The following is a 21,528-nucleotide window of genomic DNA, read 5'->3' on the forward strand; positions in this document are numbered from 1 at the left end:
TTCCATCCTTTTATCTTTCATAGCAAAATTGCCTTTCCACAATTGCACAAACACAGGTGTGGCGAAGGTGTTTATGGGGAAGCTACCTAGAACCCTCTGAGCAAGACACCCACATCAAACTGGTTGCTCCTCAGCATCTCCAACTCAAACACACCAAACAGAATGTACTACTCTCTGAACTACTTCTTCCACCTGCCTTATTTCTGTTAATCACACTGTCAGTCCCCCACCAGCTCTTACTCAAAATCTGGCACCTTCTCCCCTACAGACAATCTGTCCTTGACTCATCTCGAAAAAAGAAATGCTTATGGAGTTCCTACCGTCCGCCAGTCTTTTAGCTCCACTCACATGGCTCTCTTCTCTTCTCCCCAGGCCAGTGGTCAGCAAACCGTGGCTCTCGAGCCACATGCGGCTCTTTGGCCCCTTGAGTGTGGCTCTTCCACAAAATACCATGTGCGGGCACTCACGTACAGTGCGATTGAAACTTCGTGGCCCATGCGCAGAAGTCGGTTTTCGGCCTGGGCAAGTCTATTTTGAAGAAGTCGTGTTAGAAGAAGTGGGGGTACGTTTGCTGAGGTCGACCCCTCAGATTGAGGATGTTTTTAGCAAAGGCCAGCTTAGGAGTACCCTAATTAAGTTAATAACATTGTACCTACCTATATAGTTTAAGTTTAAAAAATTTGGCTCTCAAAAGAAATTTCAATCATTGTACTGTTGATATTTGGCTCTGCTGACTAATGAGTTTGCTGACCACTACCCTAGGCAGTGCCTACCTGCCAGCCTCAACGCCTCCACCTGGGATACTCTCAACAGGGAGAGGGGGGTAGGTGGAGGTGGAAAAGGGTATGGGGGTAAATGATGATAGAAAAAAAATAAAATAAAATTTGAAATATGGTTTATACAGTTATTTTTTAAAAAAAACTTAAATGATAATGGTAACTCAACAAATCAGGATAAAATTTATCTGCACAATAAGATCCCAATAGCACACAAAATAAAATTTAAAAACTAAAATTTCAAGTGTTTGTTTCCAAGCAGTGGTATTATGGGAGATTTTTTTCCATCTTTACCTTTATTCCTCTCTGTGGATTTCAGGTGTTACACAAGACACACTGCTCTCACAATTAGAAAATCAAAAGGTTAAAACACAAAACAGCTAAAAGACAAATCTATCCCATGTCCAAACAATGACTTCTAAGAGACAGCATTCACAGATCTGTCCAGGGAGTTCAAAATAAAGGATTTAAAATATCTCATATTTTTTAAATACAAAGTCCCAATAGTTTTTCAACTTCTTCCTCTGCTGACTGTGATATAAAATATCAAAAATTGGAAAACATATCTGCACCTACTAAAAACTATCTTTCCACTATGGCATCAGATTATAATCTCTACATCTAGGCACATGAGCTATTCACTTTGCCAGATGTGATTTCCAAAGCCCCCGATACAGAATCAAGAAAGTTTCTTTTTTCAGAAAACTTCAAGTGCACTCTGCTGAGTAAACTGATGTGCTATGCCAACCACAAGAAAAAGGAATATTCAAAAGTTCCTTTTGAAAGAGTTCCACAAAGGTTTGGGCAGATGGATCAAACTAGCTCTCGCATTTCCAATGTCATATTAGGTGATATGTTATTCTTGGCAAAAGCTAGACCATTATCTTTTGAATCATAATGATGTTGGTGCTTTTCAACAGAGAAATGACCTTGAAAACTATCTGTAGGATGCCACATTTCTAACCTAAACACTCCTTTTCTAAGGAAGACCATATGGTTTGATGAGAGACTACAAGCTTTGTAATCAGACAGAACTAGTTGTACATCTCTCCTTTGCCACTCACTAGTCTTGTGAGCTTGATAAGTTAACTTCCCTAAGCCTAAGATCCCTGTAAAACAGGGATAATAATACCCCCCCCACACACACACACACACACACAAAATGAGGTGAGGATTCAATAAGCTAAGAGAATTCAAGCACCTAGAATAGTAACTGGCACATAACAAGCATTCTAAACGGCAGCTTTTACTCATTGCTTGTCTCTATGTTCCCTTCACTATTTCACCTAAAATAGTGCCCTTTGCAATACAGAAGGAAAAGGATTCTTAAATCACTACATAACTTGGACAAGTCAACTTTGAGGGAAATTGTTTTAGTATTATAACTGAAATTCATCCCAACATTCATAACAAAGACCTTGTAAGTAACAGGAAATCTGGCCAAGACCTCAGAATGCCAATACACTGAACTTGGCCTTTAGCTTAATGATCCAGGATGAGGGGGACCAAACACATGGAGCTTTGGAGTCATGACTTTAGAGATCGGATCCACCCATTACCGGTTGTTTGACCCTGTGCAAGTGACTTAATCCCTGTGAACACCAGTTCCTCTATATAGAATGAGAAGAAGTAACCAAGGTTGACGTGAGAATTTTTTTAAGTAGCCTATGTAAAGTGTCTGCCACATCACAGGTGATGAAAATACAGCAGCTCTTCTTACAATACATTTAATATTACATCAACTATGGGTATTTCGTTTCATCAGTGTTAATCTGTTGAGGCCTAAAATATAGAGGGAAAAAGTTAAGTCTCAAAGCACAGAGGGCCACTCCAACCCTCAGTGAGTACTTACGTCGGCAGACCTTACAGCACTGGCCAGCAATGTGCACGGGGAGGGAGTCTGGGGAGCAGTTGAGAGGGGGGCAGGACATCCTTCGGCATTCCACAGTGCCACTCTGAGGAAGGAAGGACAAGGAAAGGAATCTCAGAAGTGTCCTCTGAAAGCTCCCTCGGGTGGACAGAGCTCACAGCTCATTCCAAAAACCTCATCAGGGAAACAGAAGCCGTGTAAAGAATACCCTGTCTGCTCCAGGACCATACATAAAATATTTCCTCCTGCCTGAATAAACCTGTGCCACCTCAATTACTTTTCTGATATACATCACTGGCTTCATTCCACCTGCCCGTGTGGGCTAAGGAGATTAGGCAGAAACCAAAAAGCTTATTTTTTTAAGAACATAAATAACACCTTTTTCAAACCCTGTCAATCATTGTTGAGGCTCTAACAATCTGTTTTGTATTTTCTCAGACAACAATGGCAGTCTTCAGATATGTATCAAATAATTTCAACTGGACAGGGTTTACATATTAATTTGGGAAGAGGACTTTCGGAATTCTCTGAAGCAGATAAAGGAGCCCACTAATGATGGCTACCCTGAAAGTCCAGCAGTCTTGTTCTCTGAAACAGATGATGGATACCTTGTAAAATTCAATAAAAAACACTTAGGAACTAATTAAACCCCCTTTTAAAATCTGTTCTAGCAGAGAAAAGTTCTGAATGAAGCTGACCAGTAGGTTCTCTGAAAACTCAAAGGAATTCTTCTTCCTTCTGATAGTCTAACCTCCAAACTCCAAACAGTGAGCTTCTTATAAAATATTCGGTCACATTAGAGTGTGTTGTCAAGGGAAAGTGAATTTTAACTTCCAAGTATTTATATATAAAATGACACTTCTACCAGCTTCCCTTCGTAACTCATAGATTACTAAACAGGGCTTAGTAGAAAGGTAATACCTCTTAGTTAGTATACTGAAGAACCAGATCACACCATAATCAGTGACACTGCCCCGTTAAAAGTGTCTCTATTTCATTTCTTCACAAAGAGTCTTACTTTGCACGTGCAGTTCCTGCAGTGGTCGCCGTCCACCCAGGAGTCTTGGTCTCTATACAGCAGTCCACTCACTTGACAAGTCTTCTCACAATGACAGTTTTCCAATTGACTGAGTCTCGTCTCTGCATAATTTAGCTGCGAACGAGAGCGGCTAGGTGTAATTTCTGTAATTCCATTGCACGGTCCTAACAAAGCTAATAGCAACAAGAAAAAAATGCAAGTAGGAGGGAAACAATGCTCAGAGCAGCTGATTCTTAGATCTGTTTTTTGTTTTGAATATTTTTTCTTTGACATGAGGTGGAATCATTCTAAATTAAAGACATATTGACTCCCATGGTCTAATGAGCACCAAATGAGACATTAAACTGTATCGCAGGGACCTCCTGGGTGTTCAGAAACGTATGTGCTCTCAGCTCCAAGCCCACACGGCAGCACTGTAATGAATGCGTTCTCAAGGACTCATTACACTGTTTACAGGAGATCTAATGAGGAACGCCAATGCACTCACATTTATCTCCCACCTTCCTCTCCGTGTTCTGCACATACTAACCAGAGTGCCATGCTTTACAAGCTGGAAAGTCATTGCTTCCTCTCTGAGGAAAAATTCTGGGGAGCAGGGGCCTGAAAAGGGGAAAGTCATAGAAGGATCTAGTTTTTCTCCATGTCCCAATCCCCCAAACAGAATGTCCCAAGGATCCACTTTGGTGTTCAGATGAAAGTCCAAAGAGGCAACCAATCCCCAGGTGAGATCAAGATTTGGTGATGGAACCTTTTTTTCATTTTTCTAAGTCACCCAACTGTTGCCATTAACCACAGAGTCATAGAATCTTTGATTGGAAAGGGGATATACAGCTTGAATGTGTTCACAAGTCTTTGTTTACACATGGAGAGTGGTGGGACACTTATTATCATCTAAGGAAAAATTTTTGTTGTTGTTAGCTCTGGATGTCTTAAACACCCTTCTTGGGTTGAGTCCTGAAATCTCTCCCTTTTTCCTATTACCTCCAGTTTTGCCTTCTAACCATCCTGAGCAAGTCTACCTCTCTTCAAATACTTGAGGTTATCCTGTCCTCGTGCCTGCTCCTGGCCACCATCAACCCCATGTGATAGGGTCCCAATCCTCTCCTGATCACCTTCCATGCAGCCTACTCCATTTTGTCTTGAAAAAGATGGTGTCAAAAAAACTGAACTGTGGCATGATCTGGCTACAGTCACATCCATTCTAAGGAGTAACTCAAGCCAATACCAGTATTTCCCTTTCCTTACATAGAGAGTGCCTTGACTGAGAAACAAATATAACTTCCTTAAAAAAAATCATCCAATAGGCTTTCTTCTCCTTCTCAATCATACTTACACCTCTATGTCTTGAATATCTTCCCCATCCAGGAGACTAAGTCAATCCCTGATGCCACCAAGACTATTTCTAACCAGTATTTTAGATACAATGGTTGACCCTAGGTAATGATGACTCCCACCATCCTTCTACATCAACTATGACTCCATTCCACACATGACCCTCTCAATTACTCATAACAGTGCCACTCTCTGGAAATGGAATCCATATGTAATTCCAACCTTGGTTTTTATCACTTATCTCATCCTCTCTCTCCAAGCTTTTGGAATTTCTCATGAAAACTTATTTGTGGTCTGCATTTCATGGGTGATGCCAATGGGAGGTAAAAGAACAAACAGGATCCTAGACCAACTACATACACTATAATCAGCCCTGAGGAAAGCAGAGTTGACTATGCCTGAAATATTGGCTTCCTCTGACTCTTCTAATATGCAGGTTACATTCCAAAAATTCAGGGTACATTTGAATCTCCAGCCTAATCACAGAGTTTCTAGAAGTTATGATAATTAAGTTCTTTGAGAATTCTTTCAGAAACAATGGGAAAATACACTTCCAAGACTGGTGAGGTCAAGTGACCAAAACCATGTATAGGTAAGAGATAATACAAAGGAAGTGACAACATCACACATTATCTTTACTTCATTCCATAGTCCCAGCAGTTCCTACAAAGGTAGTGATTGATGTGACCTGGGATTGAACAAGAAAGTTAAACTAGATCTGCATTGCTCCTAAAACTGGCTCAGAATGGGGCACCTATGAGAAGAAATGTTCCTGCCTCACTCAGAAAAGCTGGAACAACTTTAGTGCCAAGGAAGAAACTTCTTAAAGATTAAAAGACCCAACAGGCAATTCTTCATCTTTCCCAGTTTCCAGAAAATCCAGGAGTTTGCCTGAGGATCACATTGGCAATTTCCAATAAAGTCCAACAAGCTATACTCAACCTTAAAACTCAATTCAAAGGAAAACCTTTATTTTAATATAATGAAACTATTCTCAGGACTAACTCTTATTTACCTTCTGAACTTAGCTTTTATTTTTAATATATCTAGCCTTTTCTGATAACATTGGAAAGCTCTAAACTCTAACATAAAAGTATATCAGACAAACACAAAGACAAAAGAGATATTAAAGCAAGATGCTAATTTTTCAAAGGCACTTAATGTGTAATCCTGCGTTCCCTTTTCTCCCTGCTACATCATGTTGCAACAGTAAAGGAGACAAACAACTCTGAATCAAAAATGAATTACATTTTCTGTCACTGATATTAGCATGCTGAATTTACACAAATTCGTTTTCAAAGCTATTTCTATACTACCTGCTACTTTCTCCAAGAATGCCTGCAGATCCAAAATAAGATACGGTATCAAATCTACATCTCAATTCTGTTTTACCTTTGCTTGTGCGTTTACATAAATAACCATGGACCAAATCACTTATTCTTAATGCTGCACATTCAAAGACAGACAGCAGATGCCTTTTCTGCAGTAAGAGGCCACTGAATGGCTCTAAGTCCATTAGTAAGGTGGTGGATGGCTCTTCGTTTTTTTTCTTTGAAATACTACTTATTTGGCATTTGCTAGATGGAAGGGGGAAAAAAGAATTCTTCTATTGTGTTAAACCTTTAAGCTTAATTGAAAAATCATTACTGAGCCCCTCAAAACAATGAAAGTCTCCAAATTAAATAAGTTAAAAACTGAAATGCCACTCCAAATGCTGCTTGATTTGCATAAATAGCTTTGTCAAAGATTTAAACAGAAGTAATCAAGAAATCCCCAGTCTCCAGCATCTTTTCTTCCTGAGCTTGGAGAGCGGGGTAGAGCCTGACCCTATCTCAGTGCACCTGGCCCAGGTGGTGGTGCTTCCCACAATGTCCAGACTACCTGGGAAACCTCCAGAGGAAGCCAGGGAATTAGTGGTCCCTTAGGGGACAGTTTCCTTGCACCTTCGCTGCCTTGGAAAATAGATGGTTTTGCCAGACTGCCAGGACTTCTCAAGAGGGCTCCTGTGTGCCCTGACCACTGTCGCCTGGAGGTTCATGCAAGCTGTTCCCATGACCCGTCCTGTATCAAGCAAAGGCAGAGTCATTCTCCAGCCTTCCCAGCTGAAAGGTGAAAAGGAACAACAGACCTTCCTAGACAGACTCGACCCCTGAGTTCATCTGGTGTCTGCATCTGTTTGGTTTGGTGTGACTCGGGCTACCATCCCCTGTCCAGTTTGTGCACTGAGCTTGCTCTTTGCTAGGCTTCCATGGTTTCCACTCAGACCCACGTGTGGGGCTTTCTGCTGCTTTCCAAGACCTCTTGGAACCTGGCTCTAGACCAGAGCTCTGATATCAATTCACTGCCTCTGCTAGGCTGTGTGATATAAGCCACTGGGGAAGGTGTACATTTTCTTAGGGACCGTCTTTCCCCCAGAGTTGCCTATTTAACAACAGTCATTGCTTACTGAATGCTCACAGTGTGCCATGCAGCAAACTAGACTTCCAAATCTCTCTTGCCTATCTCATGGAATCCTTATAAAACCAAGAATAATTTTTACCAATTTATATATGGGAAAATTGCAGCTGCAAAAAGTCCAATGAACCCTTGAGCTCCCACCTTGATAGCTGCCCAGGGTGCAGGGGAGTTAGAGAACAGGGTCTGCTCAATAGGGGGCGTTTGAAAGGAAACTCCTCCATGAAGACCTGGCCCCAGAGGGCTGCAACCTCAGTTCAAAACTGAACAAAAAGGAAACAAGGCTTGCACAAGGCACAGAAAGAAGGTCTTGCTGTTCAGATTTTGGCACACTGACTAGAGGGAAGTATATTCCTTGAGAATTCACCTGGCCTGCCCTGTGTTTGCAGTTTGATTCCGAGCAGTGTCTGTGATCTGAAAACCCTTAAGGAAATGGAGGGCTATAAGGCGGCCCCATGAAGTGGTTGGTGGCAGGACTCCATGAGGTGGTGGCAGGACTCAGGTTCAGACTAGGAAAAAATCCACAGATTTCCAAGGAAAACAAGTGGCAACGGCCAATAAAGAATGAGTTAAGGGGCCTTGTTTTTGCCCTGACCTTCCCCCTTTAAAAGCTGCTGGAAGCTCTATGCCCACTCTTCACTCCCAACAGGTACCATCTGAGCACGCATGCCTCTTGACCTGTCTTTTTATTGCGCATTCCTCTTCTCACTGATCCCTTCATTCTCCTGCCTGTGGCATCCACCTCCTTCTCTTCATCACTCACTCCTGCTCATATCTCTTCTCTCTCTTCCTAATCCTCTCTCCCCCAACTGTAAACTCAGTCATGATTCAACTCTCGGAATCTGAGTGTGCATCCCAGCTCTGACATCCACTATCCTAGGAAATGTTACAGGACTTTCTTGGAACTCAGTCTTCTCATCAGGAAAGAGGGCTAACACATCAAGCCTGGCTTGCAGGATGGTTGTGAAGCTTAGAGGGACAGGGACTCTAAAAAGGTGAAGCATTGTAAATAACACATAGGAAACACTCAACAAATATCGCCTAGTATGAGTTTCCTTCTGGCTTCTTCTAGATATGGGGCTGACAAACTAAGGCCCATGCCCAAATCTGGCCCACAACTTATTTTTTTAAATATATTTTTATTGATTTCAGAGAGCAAGGGAGAAGGGGAGAGAGAGGTAGATAGAAACATCAATGATGAGAGAGAATCATTGAGTGGCTGCCTCCTGCTCGCCCCACACTGGGGATCGAGCCTGCAATCCTGGCATGTGCCCTGACCGGGAATCAAATGGTGACCTCCTGGTTCATAGGTCAACATTCAACCACTGACCCAGCTGGGACCACGACTTATTTTTATATGGTCTGTGAACTAAGAATAATTTTTCCATTTTTCAATGGCTATATTTTAAATGGTTATTTTTAAATATCACAAATATACACATGATATCCTCAACTTTGCCTCTTGGCCTGCAAAACCAACCATGCACTAGCTGACCCTTTACAACAAAAGTTTGCCAACTCCTCGTCTTGCTTATCGTAGATTCCAAATTATGCAGTGAAAATGGAAGCGCTCAAGTTTTCTCAGTATAATTCTACTCACGGTTTGGAAGAAACAGACATATAAATCTTCCAAAGTGCAAGGAGTTGGGGGGTGAAACGGTGGATTACATTATTTTCTGCTTGCCACTGCCCACAATTAAATATCTCTACCTCACAAAAGCTCATTTCACACAATACTGTTTGGAGGACAGAGTGCCATGTGACTCCCGGATAATGTATGACTAAGAAAGAGAAGACTGCCATTCCCCGGAACAGGCAGGCCCGAGAAAGAAAAGGGCATCCTGGGAGCGAGGGAGGGAGCAGCCACAATCACTGGAGACCGGGTGACATGTTTCTTGTTCCAAAAGTTGGGCAGCGAGCTAACATATAATTAATGGTATTGAGATCAAGCTGCTCCACATAATATAAAATAAAAGCCTCCCTCTGCCACAAGCTGGGAAGGCAAATAATTGCCTGCATTTCCCATTTCCACTGCACTCGGCAGTGGACTGCAAACAATGCTTCAGGCTCTCCAGTCCCCGCCTCAGTTTCTTAGAAAAGTGTTCTGTCTCTCCGTTTCCAGACAAAAGGCGACGTGGCCACACACCTAGTTGGAAATAATGTACTGTCTTCAGCAGCATGATCTACGGGTCCAAAAAACAGTCCTATCTCCAAAACATCTCTCCACCAATTTTTTTCCAGGTGCCACGACTGATGGCAGGGAGCAGCTGTAGCCGCGGGTGGAATAGATTAATGTATCATTTTCACTGTTATTAAAATTCTTCCTTTCGCAGAGTCTAACGCCTCTGAGGCCCAATCTAATTCTTTCTTTGCCCTGGGCCGGAACTCATGTCCGCAACTGATGGGTATCATAACAACATAGCCACATTTTCTATTTATTCGGTGCCTTTCTCCACAAAGCTCAGGGCTTTTCATTATGAATCTAAACTTTATGAATATATATGTATATATGAAAGTCCCTAATTGTTTACATGTTTGGCTCTGCCACTCAATATGAACACCTCTGGGTGTTCGCCTGTGTCTCCTTTGTACCTGACACAGCACCTGGCAACTAGCAAATCCTCCAAAGATTCTTGTTAAATGGATGATGAAGAGTGAAAAAGATGCAGAATTATAAACTGAAGGTGCTGAAAGGCAACTTTGCCTCCCTCCCTGTGTAACTCAGGGCCAGTTCTGAAATGAATCATATATTACAAATGTGATACAGGGCCTGGCTGCGACAGTGATCTCTTCCTAACAATAGCTATTTTGCCCCTTCTGATTATTGGCAATTATTCTTACATCTGAAATGCATTAGCTTATGAGCCACCGTGGCTCTGACCATAGATCATCTCACAGTGGCACCAGTTTAATAGCCAAGGGGCAAATTCTTTTCCACTCCCAGGGAATCAGCAGTGATACACATGCCTCTTTCTTCCAAACATTTTTCAAGTAAACATTTTGATTCAGCCTAATAGTATTGAAGACAGAAATAGTTATGTTCACTATAGGTAGTGCTATTTCGAGTAATGTATTGCAGATGCCAATGCTAAAAATGTTTCCATTCGAGCACATCACTCTACGTTCCAGACAGCATGGCGATAGAAGTGAAACATCACAGGTGAAATTTAGATACCTACTTTTGCAGTCATCTTGGCCAAAAGCTCTTGTAAATCCATTATTCCTTGCACCAGGCTTAAGAAATCACTACAGGTTGGGCAGGCTCAATAAAGAAAAGATAACACCAATGTTGATACAGTGCTAATATAAAAAAGAACATTTTTAAAACAGTAGTTGTTTGGCTATGTAGAAGGCTTTTTGCTTTTCTGTTTAAGTGTTACTTTGAAACTAGCACAAAATCACAGAGGATTTCAGGTCTAGATTTCTCCCTTTTATTAATAAACCAACAGGAAGAAACAGGAAAAAAAAAAGACTGCTCACTGAAGAGGAAGACAGTATGACATTTTTAAGTTAAAACTAAACCCTTGTTTTTATTGAGAGGTGACTGTGAAAATGCAAATTAACACAGAAGAAGAAAAAGAAAACTCAAATCCAGGTCAAGCAGTTTAAAGAATAGTTTTTAAAGAAAATACAGCATAAGAAACATAGTCAAAAATACTGTAATAACTATGTGAGGTGCCAGGTGGGTACTGGAAATATCAGAAGGAACACTTTGTAAAGTATGGTTGTCTAACCACTATGCTATACACCTGAAACTAATACAAAATATTCAATGTAACTACAAGTTTTAAAAAGTTTTTAAATAAAAAAATGTAAAATATAGCAATAAGGTTGGCAACTATCACAATTAGATGAAAGAAATAGCAATTCAAAAAAGAATAGCTTTTTAAAATATGTATAATTATATTAAACACTAGTAGCCCTGCACACGAATCCATGCGCCAGTAGGTCGCTGCCGCCCTCCTGTAGCTCTCCGCCTGCTGCCCCGCCCTACTTACCTCGCCTGCCCCCCTTCCCCTTTCACCCCACCCCCTCATAGCTTGCTGCCCTGCCCCCTCCTGTAGCTCTCCGCAGCCCACTTGTACCTCGCTGGCCCACCCTCCTGCTGATCCGTGATCTGGTCAATGCATGCTTGGTTATTACGCCCCAGGGCATAACAGCTAATTAGCATATTCCTCTCTTATTATATAGGATATCTTTTTGTACCAAACTACTGAACCCAAACTGCTAATGTAATTTTTCTTACCTTCAAGTTTTAATTCTATAAATAATACATAAGCTTTTTAGAAATTCAAAGACAAAGAAGTATTTAGAACCCTTAGATAAGTCCTCTTTCACTAACCTTACCACCTCATCAGTCAACGCTGTACATAGTGTGTAGGTATCCTTCCTGACCTGATTCTCTGATATTACCAACAGAAATGTTACAAATTTACAAATGCTTTAAACTGCTACTTACTGCGATTCAGGTTCGGACACTGCGTTATGTACCCATTCGGCATAAAGATGATTTTCCCATCTTGGATGATCCCCTGGGCAACAGAAGAGATAGGTGGGGGTCAATATTACAGTTCCCAGCAGTTCACGCAGGCCTGACACGTGTTCTCTGCAGGGGAGATTCTTTTCAAACAAGACTGGAAGCCTCATTTAAAAGGTGAGTTGGCCTTAGTCTACATTGAACTACTCAAAACTGTCCTCTTCTAGGAATGTCGAAAAGTACATTCATCGTGAGAAAGCTACAGTTAGTAACCACTGGCTGAGACAAAAGACATCATAGCACTAAGGATCCATCAATAAATATTCTTTAACTATGGGACTGAAAAGTCACTGAGGTCATAAAAATTCTCTTCAATGCCCTAATCATCCTGGATCATTAAATATTCATGATTTGCAGATTTTTTTAACGTGGGAGCAAAAAGATAATAGAAACATATTAAACTAAAATGTTCCTATTGATTCGTTTAGTCAAGGAAAAATAAATTTGACATGGGAAAATTTTCTAATCAGTCTTTGCTCTCAGCTAATTAAGTGACATGAGTGTTGGCTGGTAAATCTTAAGAATGGCTCAACAACTCCCTGTGAGTAAAAAGGTGGTCATTTAATTCTGTAACTTATTCAGGAAGTACAGCCCTCATTTAAGAAACTCGTTGGGGCTGCTCTCTCTCAATGAAAATAATGACCTGGCTTTGGAGTGTGCATGTTGAATTTCAAGATTCTGTTTCTAAGTGGGTGTTTTTTGTTTTTTAACTGATTTGATGGAAGAGATATTACAGAACAGATGGTAAATGAGGAAGCTGATTCAGAATATTGAGCTCAATCTATAAATAAAATATAGGCGTAAGATAGTGTGCAAGTCTTTCAGAGGAAGTAACATTTAACACGCATGTGCTCATCTTCTAAACAGCAGATGATAATCAGTACATGCTGTTTTCTGCTTATTCTTTCAAGATAAAATATTAATTGGAAATATTAATAGAAGTAACAGGATCACAGGCCCTCTTCCTCAGAGTGAGATATATGTAGTATTGACCTCTTCCTTGTGGGGAACTGATATAGGGTTAAGCCTCGGACTGACCTGTTGGCAAAGTCACAAACAAGTCCCAGCTTCGAGGGCACAGTCCTCTTAGCATAATTAGGCTTGACCTTATAACACTCCCTAGATCTTATCTGGGAAGCTAATGGGCTGAGGGAAGTGCAGGAAGTGTAACTATGGTCAAAACAAGTGAAACTCACAAGAACTGTGTAACTATGGTGACCACTGCCCTGTTTACCTCTGACTATAAAAGGTTGGTATGGCCTGAGCACCAGTGGAAGTCCTTCCTCCTGAGTTGGACTTAGCTGTCTGGCCCCCAATATTCCCAAATTATCTCGTGTCTTTTCTCTTTCATTTGTGTGCGGCTCTTCTTCCAGATGGTGAACCCTGAACCACGCGGGACATGGGACGTGGAGGGAAACATTTACCAACACTTCCTCTTCATGGATGATGCAGTGCTTATGACTATGAGGAGGAGCCAGCCTCACCATGAGGAGGAAGTCCCTGCCTCTGCTCCTCAACAGGAATTCAGAATCTCCTGCAGGAGAATTCCAGGAAGCAATGAATGGAGTGTAATCTGAATGTATCCGCTTCTTCCCGGTGTGAAGTTGCTCAGTTTTGCCAAAGTAAATTCACTCCCTTAAGAGGACAGGGTATCTTTCAAGCACATTTGAGAACTTTGAGAGCAGCACAGGATCGGAAGTCAGAGGATCTGTGTTCAAGTTCTAGATCTGTGTCTAGTCAACTGGGTGAACTCAGACAATAAGATCCATCTTCTCTGGGCTTTAGATACTTCATCTGGAAGGAGAACTGCTGTATGCAACAGCTAAAGATCCTCCCAGCACTCAAGGGCTGGGTGAATGAAACAAGTGACCAAACTGAAATAGATCTCCATGCATTTGCTATCTTTCAAGGTAAATGAAAAAGGAAATCAAGGACACAAAAGGCTGTAGATTTCCATCAGAGAACAGATCGTCGTAGGAAACTGAATGTCACATTAGAAAACATCTGTCTAATCAGGTTGAATATGAATGCATTTAGAATGACTGACTATGTGGGTTTTCCTAGGACTTAGGGATTTCAGTGCTGAACTGAGAGAGTCCCAGGCAGACCAGGATGTTTGGTCTTCTGAGGTGATGAGGAAATGGTGAAAGCACATGACCAGGAAAGAATCAGGTACATCTATTATCTGTTTGTTGCAAGATCCTAAATCATTCTTATTTTTATCAGCCACAGAAAGGCACTCAGAAACCTGGAATACATATATGGTGGTATCAATTACCTTTCCAAAAACAAATGGAAAACCCATTTGAAAAAGATATTCCACCCACTCATTCTATAGCAACATAATATAGTACAGACAGCACTGTTGCTTTTTAAAAAGTGATTGCTGATTTTGTTCCATTATAAATTACAAATTGCCTCTCTCACACCTTTCTTCCACCTGCCTCCCTCCTCACCTCTCTCTTTTTCCGCTATGAATCTCTGGCATGCACTTGTGTGTTGCACCGGTCATTAGGTAAAGGTCAATGATGTTGACTTGAACAAAAACAGAAATAAGGGCTGGCAGCTTCTCAGTGCCCATTAATGCAAAAACTCAAAGCACTTGGTGTTTTTTTTTTCTAAGGGAAGGTCATGAGGGTCAGCCCACAAATTGCATGGAAATGTGTTCTTGCCAAACAAATCAAGATGGAATGTTAATTTATTTGACTAGGTCTAATTCCATGCTGGATTAAAAGAAGGGTGGCAATCTATTGCGCAAACACCAAATGTAACCCAGAAAAGTCCGAGTGCACGTGTGTATGCACGTGAAGACATACCTGTGCGCATATTCCAGCACCTCCCCCAGAACAAGAACCCGAAGACCTTGCGTTGAATTGCCATATGGTCTATTCAGAGCATGGACATTTGTCAGTAAAAGGGACATTTGTGAACTACGTAGCTTTCCTTACAAAACGACCCCCAAGAAGGGCATTTTATTCAGTATAAAACTACAAAGTAGCTCCATCAGCCTTATTTCTCCCAGAAAAATCATCAATGAGAATTTCTATAGATAAAAATTTGCCTTCAAGCACTGCAATTTCTCCAAAAAAAATAATGAAATAAGGGATCAAAAGGTAGAATTTCTATTATTTCTCCTTATTTAACTTCAAATGTATCTACACTTAAATGCAGTTCTGGTTGAGTGTATATTAGTTGACCTCATTTGATCTCATTTATTCAAACCTAAGCTTGATTTCATATCATTCATCAGAGCAATGTTTCTCAAAAGTTGAGTTTCTTAAGAATCACCTTGAGTATTTAACATTCTTATTCCTGGGTCAACTCCCAGATTCTGTTTTAGTGAGATAGGAGGAGGTCCAGGAATCTCCGTTTTTACATTGCTGGTTTGGTGGTAATAAACTCCCGTAGTCCTTTTTTGTCTGTGAAGCTCCTGATTTCACCCTCAATTTTGATTGATAGCCTTTCTGGGTACAGTATTCTTGGATTCAGACCCTTCCTTTCCATGACTTTGTATATTTCATTCCATTCCCTTCTTGCCTGATGTGTTTCTGTTGAGAAATCAGTCGCTAGTCTGATGGGGGATTCTTTGTAGGTAACTTTCTTTCTCTCTCTGGCTGCTTTTAAGATTCTTGCTTTGTCGTTGGTGTTTGCCAATTTAATTATAATGTGCCTTGGCATCAGTCTTTTGGGGTTCATTTTGTTTGGGACTCTGTGAGCTTCTTGTATTTGTGTGAGTTTTTTCTTCCCTATATCAGGGAAGTTTTCTGTCATTATTTTTTCAAACAGGTTTTCTATTCCTTGCTCAGTTTCTTCTCCTTCTGGCACCCCTATTATGTGGATGTTGTTTCATTTTGTGTTGTCCCAAAGTTCTCTTAGGCTCTCCTCTTGCTTTTTAATTTTTCTTTCTAGAAGCTGCTCTGCTTGGGTATTTTTTCCTACCTTGTCTTCTAGCTCACTGATGCAGTCCTCTACTTCTTCTAGTCTACTGTTGATGCTTTCTATTGAGTTCTTTATAGCAGTGATGTCATTTTTCATTTCTTCTTGGTTCTTCTTCATTTCCTCTTGGTTCTTATACATATTGTTGAATTTGTCTTCCATTCTTTTCATCTACCTTATGATCATTTCTCTGAATTCTTTCTCTGACAGGTTGCTTGCCTCCATTGCCTCCATTTCGTTTACTTCCTTTTCTGGTGATGCCTGTTTTTCTTTCATATGCGGGCTGTTTCTTTGTCTCCCCATGATCTCTCTTCTCCAGGTGTTTGGTTTTGTAGTTCTCTCTCTGCTGCATTGATTTAAAGGCACAAAATACAACACAACAAGGCACAACACACAAGGCACTGAACACAAATGTATTCATGATACTAATAACCCCAAATAAAGGTGACCACCAGAGCAAAGAGAATTAGGGGATAAGGAAGAAAGAAGAGAAAAAGAAAAAAGAGAAAGAGAATGAAATAGAAGAGGGGAAGAAATTATTTATATGGGGAGAAAACTCCAATAGAACAGCCACTAATCCCAACAAATTCCAGCAACAGATCCCTAGAGATGAATGCAAACTACAAACAACAACTAATATCAAGCGAGGCAAAAAAAATAACCAAGGGGGAAAAAAACAACAGAAAAAGAAAAAGAAAAACAATCTCACAAACAAGCATAAAAAAACCCCAATATACTCAACAATCAAGCAAACAACAACAAAACGACAGAGAGAAAAAAAAAATTGGATAGTGAAGAAAGAGAAGAGAGAGGTGTATATAGATTTAGAGCAGAGGATTGGAAATTAGATATATAAGTAGGGTTAAATTTTAATAGGGGGTAAAAAGAAGGAATAGGGAAAATCTAAAGCAGGAATAGGGTAAGAGAAACAGGACAACAAAAGGGGAAAAGTGAGGAAGAGAGTTTTGGCGTAAAGGTAAAGTTGAGGTAGAGTAAAATGATGCTAAAGGAAAGATGAAAATAGAATGTAGAACACTAATCCCAAAATAAAATAAAGAGAAAATAAAATGACACTATAAAAAAAGGTAAAATGGTAGTAGTAATAATATTGGTTAAAAATAAAAATGTAGTAATTAAAAAGGCAAAATCAGGTGATGAAAAAAGAAAAAAAAATTAGTTTCTTGAGTAAAAGGTAAAAAAAAAAAAAAAGTGCAGTAGTGAAGGTCCTTCAATTCCTCTACTCTTCTGTTTGGCATGCCTTAGTCCTGTCAGGTATTCAGGAGAGTGTTGAAGTTCCCTGTGATACACTGTTCCTCCATGTTGTAAACCACAGTCCTGATTTTAAAGCAGGCAGTATTTGTTTCCCAGACTGCCTTTATTTGTGTTTACAGAAGAGTCAGTTTGTGGTTCAGCCCCTGGGTGGCAGTGTTTCTGGATTGACCTCCAAGGCTATAAGTCCTCTCTAGCCAGTAGTTAGGTTTTGGGAGAGTTGGCTGCCCCAGAACTGGTTCTTTGATCGTTACTCCCCGCTCTGATTCCCAGGTTCCACAAAAACAACTTTCCCCTGCAGTCTCTGTGAGTGACCCCAATTGGGCGATCCTATGTATTGGGTTTAATAATCAAACACAAAGATTTAAGGGGGAGAGAGAAAAAAGAAAAAGAGCCTGAGAAGGTGCGCGAACTGGCAACCCTCCACCATCCAGCTCTGTGCGCAGTCTCTTCCACACGTCCTCTCTCCCCTGGCACTAAGCAGCCGGCACACTGGCAAAATCCGAAGCTGCCTTTTTGCACCCAGTCCAGCTATGGGCTTATTTTTAGAGTTCCCTTCTGCCAGCAGCCCTGCAGGACCCCTTCCACATTCACGGATCACGCTGGCCCCAACGGCCATGGACTTTGTGGGCGCAGAGTTCCCCCGAGAGTGTTCCTCTCTCCAACCTGGATTGCAAACCGCACGTTTAGGTGAAATCTGACCTTTCCGTGAGGAGGAGCAGGGCTTATTTGAGTCCATGTAGTCGCGCTGCTTGAGATGATCCCTGGATGCCGTGGTTCGGAATCTCCATTTTTAAAAAATGTTTCATAACTTTATTAACATCTACATTTCATACTATTAATTCATAAATTTTAGAAAGGGAATAAAGGGCTCTGATGCATATGTGAAAAAAATTTAAAACTGTTATGCTAAGGAAAAGAGACACATTAGACTACGTATTGTATGATTCCATTTACTATAGAAAATGTCTTGAAAAGATAAAACCCTTGATATAGAAAGCAGATCATTGCTTGCTGAGGGCTGGAGAGGGGAATGGGGATTGACTGTAAGCAGTCATGAAGAATTTTTTGGAGTGATAGAAGTATTCCCAAACTGGACTGTGGTGATGTTTTCAGGAATCTCCATTTTTATTTTTTTAATATATGTTTTTATTGATTTTAGAGAGGAAGGGAGATGGAGAAAGAGATAGAAACATCAGTAATTAGAATAATTGATCAGCTGTCTCCTGCATGTCCCGCACTGGGGATCCAGCCTACAATCTGGGCATGTGCCCTGATTGCGAGTCAAACCATGATCTCCTGGTTTATAGGTGGATGCTCAACCATTGAGCCATGACAGCCGGACTGGAATCTCCAATTTTAAGGCTGTCCCCGATGACTCAGATGAAAGGTCACTTTGAAAACCCCCGCTTTATTGTCAATCATTTGTTTCTTTGGGAGCATGAGGGTTCACTCATTAAAAGTTCACAGTGGTGAAAACAGCATCTAAATCCGATATATCCACTGGGTAAAATCTTCCTGATTTGAAACTGAATGGCAACCCACAGAATTACTAAATTATCAACACCATGAAGGCAAACATCATATATTTTCATCTCAGTATCCCCTGCAGGTCCTATTGTAACACACAGAAAGCACAATAAATACCTTAGAGGCATCCAACTCCTGAAAACTATGAATTATACAATATTGAACAATATAATTTTCATAGCTATTAGTCTGATATGTAAACTAGAGATACACATCAGAATTTTAGGAGAGGGTGAGGAAGGACGGTCACCATATTTTGCAAAAGCTTCTAAGGCAATCTTGTTATACCCCCGATCAGGACCACAGATGTGAGGCCTGATCTATGGCCTGATCACCTGGTCATGTGACCTATGAAAAACCTAGCACATTAATACTTTAAGTAGCTTTCCTAAATGCCACCTTAATCCTTGGCCTTAAACTATAGGTTTCCTAACTCCAACACCAGTGCTGGGTCACTATGTAACATGTGTAAGTAATAATGTATCATTTGAGAAAGTTTTAGAGCTACGGGAGCTAACCAGATGTTGCTATAATAGGTCCTATTATCAAAATAAGGTCCCATCTTAATTGTCTTAATTGATAGATACTACTCACTGTCCATGATGAACTATATGCATTAGATGCTAACAGTTCACTAAAACAGTCCATCAGTACTGGGTAACAGAGGTCTTTTTAAGTAGCTTAACACTCCCCCACCCGCCGCCATCTTATTTACTCTATTAATTTGCTAAACCATCCATCTCCTCATTATTAGTGCAATGCTAAACCTCAGCCAATCTGAGCAGCTAAATAAATCCCTAAGATGCAGAGCCCAAATAGATAAACTTTTACTATTAATACTGATGGGAAGGAGACAAATGGATGTTTCCCCCTTTGTTACATCCACCTGTTGCCACCTTCTTCCTCCCGCGCTCAGCTCACCAGGATCTGAAAGATAAATTTGCGCCAGATAGGTTCTACATGGGTTTTTTGTTTGGAGAACTAATGCCCAATTATTTCCATTGTTCGAAGAACATTTCTCATTTCACAGTAAGAAATACAGGAAGATGCAATTTAAAAAGATTAGAAAAAGTATGCTATTATTACCCTTTTATGTATGGAATAACTAAGATTAAGCAAGTCCATCTAAGACTCAGAGCTTTCTGATACAAATAAAAGTAGCTTTACCACCAAACATGCTAATTCTTTTTTAAGGCTCTTATTTCCCTGCAGATCTCTGTTTACACTGAAGAAAACGGTTGTATTTTTTTGTATGCTAAAACACTGCAACAAATTGCTTTGAAAGGCAAAAGGAAAAGGGGCGGGGAGAGTTCCTGCAGGGCATGTAAATATAGGGATGAAGACATGTTCTGTTTATAAACTGGCAAGGGCCCACACTTTGGCAACAGGCTAATGAAAAGTAAGACTCCAGGAAATTCGCAAGGAGGATTTTCAAAATGCAACCAATTATGTATTTCTGCCCCGAAGACAGTTAATAAAATATTCCAGCTTGCACAAAAAGCCAAGAAAGACATTTGTCGACTTTCATTATGATCAATAAACACTGTCAGCTCATTAGCATATCATTAGCTGTCCTGCTGTTTCCAGAGTCTTAATGCACAGAAATATTAATCTACAAATGTATAAGATTCGCCAGCTCTGCGCCTTGGACTTTCTGCATGAAAGGAAAAAACGAGAATTAGCGATGGGAGGAATCCGGCAGAGCTGTTTTTTCTAGGTGCCTCTAAACATATGTTTACCATCTGCGGAATCATGGGAACCAGCTGAGGTAAAAAAACAACAGCTGTAGCATTAAAAAAAAATGTCATCCATTTTACTTCCCCGTGACAGCTGAGCTGTTAAGGAGATGGTGATGTCCAGGTAAGGGAAAGATTTCAGACCCAAATTGACCCAACAGATAGAGAAATCGAGGGAGACACGGAGAAGAGTGCCTAGGCTCTGGGAAAGGCTTTGCCTTGTAAAATCCTGAGATCTCAGCTATTTTAACTATTTAGAAGCTCCCAGAAGACCAAACCCACCGAAGCATCCTGAACTCACTGCAATTCATCTACACTTGTTCTTTATTTCTTTACCCTCTGAAACTCACAGCCTCATCAGCTCAGAATGATCAAAGAGAAACTGAGTGGTAATCAACCATCCCGATAATGGAAATCTGCGACAAGATTCAGATAAGCCCAGCACTAAGAGCTCGCTATGTTCTCAAATGGATGCTGTTTTGAAGTGAAAAAAATCCCCAGCTTGTGTTCTGAGTCTCTGATAAAAATGACCTAATGCTAGCAGCCTTATGCCTTATGTGCCAGGCACCATCCTGTGCTCTTCAATCAGCTGCAGTTTTGTTTTTGTTGTTGTTAATCCTCGTCCAAGGATATTTTTCCATTGATTTTTAGAGAATGAAAGGGGGAGGGAGAGACACACAGAGAGAGAAACATCGATGTGAGAGAAACACATGGGTTGGTTGCCTCTCGCATGTGCCCTGACTAGGGTCAGGGATCAAGCCTGCAATTGAGGTATGTGTCCTTGAGGGGGGAATCGAACCTGCAACCTTTTGGTCCCGGGGCTAATGCTCTAACCACTGAGCCAAAATGGCCAGAGCAATCAGCAGCACTTTTACTGTGTGATCCATAAGGACCCACCAGGGTCCAGGAATTTGGGTTGACAAGTGAGGAGTTTTTGCTTTGACTTTGCCTATGAAGCAAAGTGTTAATATTTAAAGCAGGGAATAATGCTATTTTAACCTGAAAACACATAATAAGCATTTTTTTTTTTTTTGGAGCAATAAAGCAGG

The 21,528-nt window shown here is 40.7% G+C and overlaps 1 protein-coding gene across 2 annotated transcripts in view; it reads right to left on the reverse strand.

The window, feature by feature from the left end:
* NELL1 (neural EGFL like 1) overlaps window positions 1–21,528 on the reverse strand; it is a 683,273-nt gene that overhangs the window by 526,131 nt on the left and 135,614 nt on the right. For both annotated transcript variants that reach the window (XM_070428154.1, XM_070428155.1), the window contains exons 6-9: window positions 11,931–12,003; window positions 10,651–10,733; window positions 3,665–3,799; window positions 2,629–2,731 (exon numbers count right to left, since the gene is read on the reverse strand). In XM_070428154.1, coding sequence (XP_070284255.1) covers window positions 2,629–2,731; window positions 3,665–3,799; window positions 10,651–10,733; window positions 11,931–12,003 — 394 coding nt within the window. The remainder of the gene's footprint in view (window positions 1–2,628; window positions 2,732–3,664; window positions 3,800–10,650; window positions 10,734–11,930; window positions 12,004–21,528) is intronic.

The sequence above is a fragment of the Myotis yumanensis genome, unplaced genomic scaffold (assembly GCF_028538775.1).
Source record: "Myotis yumanensis isolate MYYU_CA2020_CCGP unplaced genomic scaffold, mMyoYum1.0.hap1 SCAF_10, whole genome shotgun sequence".
In the NCBI taxonomy this organism is placed as follows: domain Eukaryota; kingdom Metazoa; phylum Chordata; class Mammalia; order Chiroptera; family Vespertilionidae; genus Myotis; species Myotis yumanensis.